The sequence below is a fragment of the Astatotilapia calliptera genome, chromosome 7 (assembly GCF_900246225.1).
Source record: "Astatotilapia calliptera chromosome 7, fAstCal1.2, whole genome shotgun sequence".
Classification (NCBI taxonomy): domain Eukaryota; kingdom Metazoa; phylum Chordata; class Actinopteri; order Cichliformes; family Cichlidae; genus Astatotilapia; species Astatotilapia calliptera.
The window spans coordinates 6,897,785-6,909,868 of record NC_039308.1 but is presented as its reverse complement, the minus strand read 5'-3'; the positions used below and the strand labels follow the sequence as shown (position 1 = coordinate 6,909,868).

Below are 12,084 nucleotides of genomic sequence, written 5' to 3'. Positions count from 1 at the left end.
AGAGACATGCAACTGTTATATAGGTAGATTTGTCTCTGCATGAACATCCTTACACATCTCAAGGTAAAGAAACAACATGAATAAAATTACAGAATGTAACATGAAACATTAAACACCCTGCTTAGAGCAGAGTTTTGTTGTGAACTTTTTGCTAACATTACTACAGGATTGTTTATGAATTATTCGAGCCCTAAATTGGCCCCATGCTGTGCCTGAAAATTAGAGAATTTTGTATTTTTAAAATGTGTATTAGACACAAGCTTTAACTGTCTGTATACAGTTATTGTTAATGGGTTTTTACACATGCAAAAACATGCTGAAAGAGTTGTTAGAACCAAATTCGGATTTTTACAAACAAAGCAGAACTAGTAAAATGTTAGAAGTCAGGACATTTGAATTTAGTTGCCCATGTAATGTCCATTCAATTATGCTCCCTAATTACAGTGGACCAAAACATTGTCATCTATAAGAATCAGGAAGAGATACACAGCTGTTCTGACTTTGTCACTAAGTAGAGTGATCATGTAAGTGAATTATATTAATGCAACACTTTGTATTCTGTGCAGCAGACACATGGTGCTTTTTGCCATCAGATGAATATTCCATTTCACAGTAAAATGTTTGTTTTTACAACTAGCAGCTAGAGTTGAGAATATAACAGGGTGCTTGAAATCCTTGAAAATGCTTAAATTTTAATATTGTCTTTTCAAGGTTTGAAAAGTGCTTGAATTTCAGATGTGGTGCTTAAACGTGCTTGAAACCTTATTTCATTCACCACAAATAACTATCTGACCAAGCAGTTTTCTTATCAGATAGAGAAATTAAATGAGTCGCAAAGTGTAAAGCAAAATTCCTCCGCCTGGGCCGCCTTGCACCTCTGCATCGTCAGTCTGTTTCAATGCGCCACCTGGCCCCTCCCCCCGGACAGTCTGGGATGAGTGCACAAACTTGACGTTGCTGTTTTAATGAGTGTTCGATGGAAAACGACACTGAAGGAATTTGTACTCTTGAGTCACATGACAGATGAGATGATTTTCAAGTATACATACATAACACATGCTAATTTTTAAAACTATTATTATTATTATTTTGCTAGCTATCAAACTTGCTGGAGAAATGATTGAAATGCACTGAGTGTGATGCAGTATGGCAGCGCTATTATAGTAGTTAGTTAAGGCATGGTGATATATGGAATATGCTGTAAGCTAACATTACTTAGCAGTAGCAGTAATGTGAGCTACTTCACTCAAGTGAAAGCTTTAAACGTTAGTCCGATATTTAACTAGCCAACTTATGGCATAAGCAAATAATGGTAATAAGAGGGACTGATCAATATGGGCAATGGGAATAGCCACTTTTCTTTGCTATTGAAGTTCCCTGGCTTTCACTCAAAATCTGTTTATTGTGAGCACCTACACATTAAACAACTTAAAAATTATAAATGGCTTCTAGTTCACATTGAGGCCTGTGGGGCACTATCAGCCACTGAGACAACAGACAAATTTAAGTGTTTGCATAACAGGACCTGACAGGAAAAATGCGTATGAACCCTGATATAAGCAAACACTGAAAACTTGGTGCTTATTTGGGTGCCTTTGTTTCTGCTGGCATTATTTGGGGAATCTAAATGGCATTGCTAAAACCACAATAACCGAAAGATTTTAATGTGTGTATGTGTATATACACACATTTGTGTTTGAGACCAGATACAGCTATGTGATGAATGATTCATCTGCAAGCTGAGGCCCTGTAATGTCTCCATCATCAGTTGGGCCTCCTTTCCCATTCAGTCTGTTGGTTCGTTGCTTGTCAAAGTTGTAAAATGAGTGACTTTAGGCGGGGCAAAGACCTACAGCTGTGCAGATTTCTGCCACCAAGCCTACTGTTACTGAACAAGTAACACTTGTTTCATTTAGTGAACCACAGATTGTACTTTTTTTTTTTTCATTTGAGCTTTTCTTTACAGATGTCAGTTTATTCTGTGTACCACATACTACACTAGACATTTTTAAAATGTCTGTATCTAGGCTCAGATTTGCAATAATGATATTCATGAGAATATAGCAAACCAACTACAGAATACTGCTTTATCTGTGATTGCAGCTTGAAGGCAGCAGCATTTTTATTAGTGCAAACAAAGTGAAGGGTGTTTTAGATCTTTCTTTTCCAACCATATAAACTCTGTATGTGCAAGTCAAATGTAAGCGCAAAAGTAGTAGCGCTTACCCCAGAAATGTTAAGTAAAAGTATATCACAACTGTTTAATACTTTATTCATTGTTAAATTAAAGTCACTTAACCTCATAAGTCTTCAGTAGCCTGCACTCAATTGTCTTGTATAATAAACCTTACAGATATTGCCTGCCAAGGATGCTTTATCTTAGGTTGTGCTTGTTAACTAGTTGCTTAATGCTCTGCTTTTCTACCGTGTAGCTGCGTCAATTTCCATTCGTCACTTGCTCTTTCTGTGCAGCATTCCTTCGTGGCCTGGTTGTATTTTGCAGACTGCAGTGCTTTGTTGGAGGTTGTTGAAGTAGCTCGGGTTTTAAGTCGTCATCTGAGGCTTATGCACAGCTCTTGTTCTCTTGTTGTTGCTGTAAACCATGGCCTATGCCGGCCGCTGTGGGCTTTGGGGGGGCTTTTTTGTCTTTTTTTTTTTTTTTTTTAAATCAATATACATGAGTTTACCAATTTAAAAAAAAAAAAAGAAAAAAGAAAAAAAAAAGAATTCATTATTTAGATGACTAATGAACAACAAATAACATCAACAAGGTCTTGTTTTCCCTACAAAAGTATACTTATTCAAATTAGTCTCGCTCTGTATTTTCCTGTGTCATCCACACTCCACCTGCAGTGACTCTGTTCCATTAGTGTGGCCAGCCTCAGTTTGAGAACCACCATAAATTTATTCACTGATACCATTTGTGCTGATTAATTGTCTCTGAAGGCAAAACACACACACACACCAGGGGTTTATTGTAGGCAGTTTTTTCCTCTCCAAACAGAAGAAGCCTATTAGAGATCAGGGGTCAGCATTTCCTTTGTAGTAGAGCTGTTCATCAGAGTCGAGGCAAACCAGCTGTAAACAGATTTTTGTACTTGTGCTGCACACACCAGACCTGAGCACACACAGCCAGGAGGCATCTTGAATGCCACACTGTCATAAAATAACCAGAGTGTGTGTTCTTTCTTAAAGTATATAGTTACAGGAAAACACCAAAAAAGCCTTTGCAAGGTTGCGTAGTTTGATTTGATATACCTTTATTAGTCCCACAAGGGGAAATTTCCTTGTATGACTGTTATCATTTTATGTAGTGGAAGGATTTTTCAGTAAGGAAATTGGCAATCAGTACTAAAGGGTCATGCCAAATCAGTCCTTCCTGATTTTTTTTTTTTCCATCCTCCCTTCAGGAGTCAGTGGGAATCTTGTCAGTCCACTTTGTGATGCCGTGGTTCCTGACCCTTTTCACTTCCCTGCCCTGCTGGGACTCTGTTCTGGCTGTCTGGGATCTCATCATTCTACACGGTGGGTGCACAGTCACAGAACTTCACTTGGGTAACTGGCTGCTGGCCTGCAGATTTCAGTAAAGATGACAGTAAAAGTGATCTTCTAATCTAATTCTGGGCACAAAAGCAAAAACTGCTAAAATGTTAAACTACTGCTCTAACTTCTTCCCACAGGCTTGTCAGCTGTCTTCCGTACCGCTCTGACCATTGTTGAGCTCTTGGAGCCCCGACTAATGGACCTGAAGGATGAAGGAGCAATATTACCCCTGCTCTTAAGAGTACCTGTTGATGTGTAAGTAAAATGAGACTTGAGCTTGAGCTTTCTGAATGCTCTGCTGTTGTAGCATTAGTGCACAGTTATCCTTCTATTTCTGACATCTATCATTGTCACATGTCTTTAACTTTCATGCATTAATATTTTCCCAGACCACCCTCATGCTTGAGCTGCATGGGTACAATGTGCTGCACATTTCTCAGAGCCAAGGGCTCAGTTTTTAGGCACTAAATAAAACTCCAGGCAGCTCATGAATATCAATCAGCTCATCAGACTGGACATGTTTGACATCAAGCATTCCAGGAAAAATAGAGTGTTAGTGTTTTGGCGAGGTTGTTTTCGTCCATGTCTGGATTAAACATCCTTTCTGCTAAATTAGTTTCTTCAATGGCAGCCCATGGTGCTTTTGGTTGAAGCCCTCTGTCTCTCTCTCACTATGTTGAATATAAACGTCACATGCCGACGGACATGTTTTGTTGACATGGAGCTGTAGTTATGGAAACTCAGCAGGGTCACTGGGTTTGTGTATACAGTCTGTCTGTGAGAGACGTGCAGCTGCACAGTGAATATTAAAATTCAGTTTATCATATTTGTTTTAATAGATAAGCTCCCTTCAGCTACTTGAATTCTACCCTCCTGTGTGCTTCTCATTGTAGACAGGTGACACTGTGTGGACCCAAGGTTGTTTACCTTGGACAAAGATCTGTAAAGTAGACCCTGGACAAATGGAGGCAACGCAGCCAAGTAGTTTCTATAAGTGTAACTGTGTCACAGGTAGTGATAAAGCACTTTATCATGAGCCAGAGATGGAGCATATGTACTAGATACGCACGAGTGACTTGCAAAGTAGATTAGAAAGGACCAAATATGCAGGACTATTGAGTGTAACAGCTTAATAACTGTTTAATCATGCTGTACTTGTAACATTTATAGCTAACTTACATTCCGCTTAAAAAAGCAATCAGTTGTGTTTTCTTTTATGTTACAAGGAAAGAAACAGAACATTTCGATCCATCTGTGAACCTCTTCTGCAGTTTGTAAAAGCATGCATCAAGGGCAGCACTGACAGGCCCGTTTTGTTCTAGCCCTGGCGTTCAGTGGGCAGCCTGCCATCACGTCACATTGAGAAGTCCTTGTTGCCTGCTTGGCATCATTGCAGAAGCTTGGTCAGAAGTCAACACTAAGTGGTCCGGCTGTCTCCCAGGGCAGGATCTCCTTACAGTGGGAAGATACTGCTGAAGAAAGAGTGAAAGGGGGCAAGTGGGGAAAGGAAAAGGGATGAATGGGGGGGTCAGAGAGGGAAATGGCTTGGGAGAGATGGTACAATTTTTTTTATTTTTTCTATTTATTTATTAATTTTTTTTTGGGGGGGGGGGGGAAGAGGGACAAAAATGAAGGAGGAGAGGGGCTGAGACCTTCAACCTCTCCTTAATTTTCTTTAAGCTTCTCAGCTCTTCTGCTCTGTGAATGGTATAAATGGGTGTTGTCATGCAGCCACATAGGCCATTCTGATTAATGAGTGGTTGAGAGGCTCATCCATCTCATGTGACTGTCTGTCTACACTTGGCTGTCAGTCAGCTGTCATCTCAGACATAGGCTATAATAATGACTCCAAACACAGCCTATATCACCAGTCAAGGAGCAGCTTCTGTATTTCATACCGGTACATAGGGCTGCTCAATTAATCGAATTTTAATCACGATTACGATCTGGGCTTTAAACGATCATTAAAAATGACTGAGCCGATTATTAGCCCCTCCCTCATTTCCGCACACATTAAGGCGGTCATGAAAATATTGTCGGGCATAAACGTATGGTGGCGCAAAAAAGGGTGGAGACGCTGATAAGAGGACCCGAGGGAACTCGGAAGCTAAGGCAGAAGTTATTTGGAGGAGAGTGACTGGTTGGTTGAAAAGAGAGGTAAAAAACTTAGTGGTGTTGCACACTATTATATTATTTTTTCTAAAGTCATTGTTAACCCTTTAAAGCCGGTCAGAGCAGCACGCTCCGTTTTGCGTAACTATTTTTAAATCCCTGTAGAACCTGAACCGTGTAAGCTAGCGCAATAATTTGTTTTGCATATGAAACCAGAGGAGTTGTACTTACATCTGATGCCATCAACTTGTCCTCGGTCACGGTTTCGTTCCACATATAGCTTTGCAAAAATTGCATAAAAAGCGCTTGCAGGAACAAAAACATAATATTCCAGAAACACGCTTTGCCGTTCCTATCAGCTGTTCGTAACACTTCCCACAGTGAAATGATGCACATGCTGTTTTCTTTGCAAATTTGCATCATAGGATTGTTTTTTGTTTTTCCTGCAGTATATAAAAATTGCTGTATCTCCAAAATAAAACTATGAAGACACTCAAAATAAATTTCCTGTTGTTGTAAACTATTTTTTGCAACTTTATTGTATTTAAAGTTTTGAGGGATAAACCTCTTAAATTTCTCCAAGTAGAAATATATGTAAACAAAACAAAAGCGATTTTCAATTTTTTTTGTAGTTTATTGCACTTTTTTGCAATTTATGTAATTACTATGGACTTAATGCATACATATTATTAAAATATGGGCTATAACAGTTGTATTGATGTATAGCAACTTGAAATGCTCCCACAAATGGCACTACAACATGTAAAAAAATAATAATATAAGCTCTGGTGGACTTGGTTCTATAGTAGGTCTTAAAGGGTTAAATAAATATCGTCAAATAATCGTGATCTCAATTTCAGTGAAAATAATCGTGATTATCATTTTTGCCATAATCGAGCAGCCCCATTATTTTTCTTTCTTTCATTTAAACTTTTGCTATTTGTTTTTCAAGGGACTCTTAGAACCACTTCTCATTATTCTTTCTTTTCATTCACATTTTTAAAAATCTCAGGTGATTACAGATTAAAATGAGATATCACATTCTTATGCATCAATATGTATAAGCTGTTAAAACTCTTGAATTACTCACAGCTGTTCTGCATGTACAGGGAGTGCAGAATTATTAGGCAAATGAGTATTTTGTCCTCATCATCCTCTTCATGCATGTTGTCTTACTCCAAGCTGTATAGGCTCGAAAGCCTACTACCAATTAAGCATATTAGGTGATGTGCATCGCTGTAATGAGAAGGGGTGTGGTCTAATGACATCCACACCCTATATCAAGTGTGCATAATTATTAGGCAACGTCCTTTGCTTTGGCAAAATGGGTCAAAAGAAGGACTTGACAGGCTCAGAAAAGTCAAAAATAGTGAGATATCTTGCAGAGGGATGCAGCAGTCTCAAAATTGCAAAGCTTCTGAAGCGTGATCATCGAACAATCAAGCGTTTCATTCAAAATAGTCAACAGGGTCGCAAGAAGCGTGTGGAAAAACCAAGGCACAAAATAACTGCCCATGAACTGAGAAAAGTCAAGCGTGCAGCTGCCAAGATGTCACTTGCCACCAGTTTGGCCATATTTCAGAGCTGCAACATCACTGGAGTGCCCAAAAGCACAAGGTGTGCAATACTCAGAGACATGGCCAAGGTAAGAAAGGCTGAAAGACGACCACCACTGAACAAGACACACAAGCTGAAACGTCAAGACTGGGCCAAGAAATATCTCAAGACTGGTTTTTCTAAGGTTTTATGGACTGATGAAATGAGAGTGAGTCTTGATGGGCCAGATGGATGGGCCCGTGGCTGGATTGGTAAAGGGCAGAGAGCTCCAGTCCGTCTCAGACACCAGCAAGGTGGAGGTGGAGTACTGGTTTGGGCTGGTATCATCAAAGATGAGCTTGTGGGGCCTTTTCGGGTTGAGGATGGAGTCAAGCTCAACTCCCAGTCCTACTGCCAGTTTCTGGAAGACACCTTCTTCAAGCAGTGGTACAGGAAGAAGTCTGCATCCCTTCAAGAAAAACATGATTTTCATGCAGGACAATGCTCCATCACACGCGTCCAAGTACTCCACAGCGTGGCTGGCAAGAAAGGGTATAAAAGAAGAAAAACTAATGACATGGCCTCCTTGTTCACCTGATCTGAACCCCATTGAGAACCTGTGGTCCATCATCAAATGTGAGATTTACAAGGAGGGAAAACAGTACACCTCTCTGAACAGTGTCTGGGAGGCTGTGGTTGCTGCTGCATGCAATGTTGATGGTGAACAGATCAGAACACTGACAGAATCCATGGATGGCAGGCTTTTGAGTGTCCTTGCAAAGAAAGGTGGCTATATTGGTCGCTGATTTGTTTTTGTTTTGTTTTTGAATGTCAGAAATGTATATTTGTGAATGTGGAGATGTTATATTGGTTTCACTGGTGAAAATAAATAATTGAAATGGGTATATATTTGTTTTTTGTTAAGTTGCCTAATAATTATGCACAGTAATAGTCACCTGCACACACAGATATCCCCCTAAAATAGCTAAAACTAAAAACTACTTCCAAAAACATTCAGCTTTGATATTAATGAGTTTTTTGGGTTCATTGAGAACATGGTTGTTGTTCAATAATAAAACTATTCCTCAAAAATACAACTTGCCTAATAATTCTGCACTCCCTATAAGTCCTAATTTAGCTCTTAACTCTTTAATTTGATTTGCATCTGTGATCCAGGTATGTGAGTTTAAGAAAAGTGAGAAAAACATCTATTAATTTTTCTGTTCTTTAAAAAGATTTGCATAGTAAGTTAGTCAGCAGCTTATGGAAAATTGTTTTTCAATTATCTACCCTAAAATTGTATTACTGAGCTCCAGTTGAATTCATTAGCATACTTTTTCTTTGATATTATAAAAATCTATTTTCTTTATCAACCTAAAATGGATTAGAATTTTTTTTTAAACTCTAGAATGTACTTTTGGCTGCCCCTTTAGTTCCAATTGGTTGGCACAGCAGCTGGATACACATGTTTTGATTTGGCACAGATTTTCCACCAGATGCTTTTCCTGACACAACCCTCCCTATTTTTAGGCTTGCGACCAGCACTAGGAATACATTAGCTTGTGACCCCCTGAGGCTGGGTTTAATGACATTCTCCCTTATTGTTAGCTGTTAGCTGCCACGTGTCTTGAACACAGTATTTGTTATGATTATGCTCATCGCTAGGATTTTATCGATAATGATCAATATTCTCATTAATATTGTTGGTATAAACAAAACAACATAATGGTGATGATGGCTCTTTAAAAAAAAAAAAAGATATATGTACCTTTTGTTTACAAGACCTGTTAAATGTATACAGGCTATAGCAGTCTGTCAGCATAAAGCTGGCACCTTAAAAACAGCATAAAGAACTTGCAGATTGGCAACTTCAGCAAATAAATTAAAAAAGCAATAACTAGATTTTAAGCTAAGTGAAATTGGTCAGAATGCACTACACCAAAAACCTCCTTTTGATTGGTCACCTTTGTTTGCCTGGAAGACGCTAACTTGTTTGCAAACACTCACCACCTACTCGTTTTAAGTTTCACTGCTGCTTAAAGTACAACCCAAACTGGAAATGAAGAATGTTCACCTTCAAGTTAAAAGCTGTGCGGACTTATTTCAACGGCCGGTTTTCGATTTGCATTTGCTTTTGTTTTTGTTTTTTTTCTCAGTTTCAGTACTACTTGGTAAGACGTTTGCAAGTGTTTGCAAACAAGTAATCCTCCATGTGAACTATTTGCAGTACTAAAATGAGCTCCATTGCGCTTCATGTCATGAAAACTCTGGAATCGTGTCCTGTAGCGTTCAAGTTTGTGCAACCCCCCACACACCCAGCTCACGCAATTCCTACCGCTTGGAGTCACTGCCACCCTCTACTGCACAGAACACCAAGGCAGATTGCACAGAGACTTCCTTGTGTGGTGTAATATGTGTTGATGAGGGGAAATAAAATAGTGCTGCCTAAAATTCACACTTTTCCATCTGAGTTGTAAAAGGCCTGCATGACACACAAATTCACATATTAGTTTTTCAAACGCGCGTTTCAAAAAAACGTTTTGCATGAATTTAGAAAAAAAAATAGCCAGGAGGTTGCTGTTTAACTACCTGCTGTGGCTGAGTAAAACACGTGTTCTGGGTGGAGCAACTGAAAAGATTCTTTGTCTACTCGTGTGTGTTTGATAAACATTTCAGGCTTTTTAACCTCAAAGGTTTTAATTGAACTTTCAAAACAAGAGTTCTTATCTTTAAAAAGACATTATCTGTCACTCCACCTTGGTTGTTTCCATTATGTCATTTCTTTGTTGTGTGGGTGTGTGTCAGCCAGAGAGAAGCCTGCTGTGCACTGTCCAGCTCTGAAATGTTTTCACTCTAATCTTTTTTTTTTTTTTTTTGGTTTGTTTTTTTCTTTATTTTGCGGGGCGGGGATTGATTTTTATGTTTGCCCACTAACAAGCTGTTACCTAAGCTGTTACTGCCACAAACTACAGACATATTTTGTTAATTATTTTTATGAGTGTTGTTATCTTGACTTGAGGTCGAGTCAGCCTCATATTTAGCTGGAGTCAGGAGGCTGCACTATAGAACCTCTGATAAAGCAGCCAGATGCACTGCATTGCTTTTAAATAGTTTTTTCCAGAGGCTGCTGGCAAACCTATTCAGTGCTTATTCAGTATGTTGCTTTTAGGTGCATTTGGAGAGCACAGCATGTAGAGACACAGTAAAACATATAAAACTCTTCAAGTTAAAAGTTACTTATTTGTAGGTTTATAGTCTTCATTTTCAAATAAAATTGGCTTGAATTTACTTTGTTTTTGTTTTAAATTTTGTTTCAAATCACCTTGAAACTTTCACTACCCCTCCGACTCATTTACCGCTTTCTTTCAGTAGCTACTTTTCATTGTGCCGTCTTCAATATCTCCTGTGCAGAGTCCTGTCTCTGTGCTTCCCCCTCTGCACCCCCTCCCACTCACTTCCCATACACAGCATTCTTAGCCACCAGTACGATCTCTTTCTTTTTTGTTTACCCCCTCCTTCGTCAATTCCCATAAAACAGTGTGGGTTATCCCTCCTCCCCTGTGTTCTCATTTTCTTTTCTGCAACCCCCTTTCCTCTCCTATGCGTTCTTTCATTCATTCATTTATCCACACTGCCACTCTAGTTCAGCTGGAGGGGTTGACACATCATTTGTTTATTTCACAGTGACAAGGGTGGCTTACAAAAAAGTCTCTGCTGCATTCACACTGAGGGTTGCTCAGTTGCTCTTAGTGAATCAAACTTTTTAAAATACTTTCTTAGAAACCTGATACAAAAAATGTCTGGGATTGATCAGCCTTGTGCTGTGTCGTATCGAGCATGTTTGCTCTTTGAGAAATTCAGTCTATGAGAGAAAGTTGACAGAAACGTCTCGGTGGTTTCTTTAAAAGATCTAACACCATCTGGTATATACTTTGAACTACTTTAAAAGTACGTTAATTCCTTTTTTTTAAAAAACAACAAAAAAACAACCTTATTGTATATTTCTACCATATTGATAATGCGATGCGTTGTATTGTAAAGAGTTATTAGGTACTGTAATGAATTTTCTTTCCTTTCCCGAATCTCTCCCTGTGGTAATAGAGCTGAAAACGTCTGTTGGTGAAAGTGCTCTGGTCAGTGACCTCCTCTTAACCACACCTTCACAATAGACCATTGAAGTTAGTTTGATGTAGATCACATGTTATTTCCAAAGCCATGTCTTATGTCTTTCACTTTCACTGTGTTCCTCTTAAACACTGAAGTTCAGCGATGATCTTTAGCTTTGAGAGTTTGTAAGTAAAGTGGATGTGGATACAACTTCAGATCATTTCAAATTATACCACTATAGTAATTCTTTGTCCAACTAAAGAACTCTTATCTAACTTACGAACTTGAGCGGGCAAAGTTTCAGTAAAAGCAATACTGGTCTGCTCTGTTTGTTTCTTTAGTGGTGCAAGCTTCCGGAGGATTATGGTTTATTTAGTTTTGTAAGTAAAGTTTTGTGACAATTGAAAGAACCGTTCTGCATCTCTTGCCTGGTCTTCATAAACTGGAACGTTTTTGTGTGCCGTGTATGTTTATGGCATCAGTTTGGTTTGGTGAGGAAGGATTTCTGCTCATCATACATCAGCAGCACATCACCGGCTCTGAAACGTTTGCTTGATCTTTTAATGAGCTGACAAAAACCCAGATCCATCAGAATTCTGCCTCATTCATCTATCTTCTTCCCACTCATTTCACTCAATTTTCATTTTCCGGAAAGTGCTCTGGCTGTTATGTGCAGCCATCTGTCATTCTATGCTGGGACATGGCTGAACCTTGTGATCTATCCCAATTCCAGTTAAAAATGGTTTTTAACTAAAATTTCTCGTCTGCTTTTAGAGTGAACTGAAG

General features: G+C 39.0%; 1 protein-coding gene across 1 annotated transcript in view; it reads left to right on the top strand.

Moving 5' to 3' along the window:
• LOC113025237 (TBC1 domain family member 10B-like) overlaps positions 1-12,084 on the top strand; it is a 55,392-nt gene that overhangs the window by 1,635 nt on the left and 41,673 nt on the right. The window contains exons 3-4 of the mRNA XM_026172771.1: positions 3,411-3,525; positions 3,681-3,798. Coding sequence (XP_026028556.1) covers positions 3,411-3,525; positions 3,681-3,798 — 233 coding nt within the window. The remainder of the gene's footprint in view (positions 1-3,410; positions 3,526-3,680; positions 3,799-12,084) is intronic.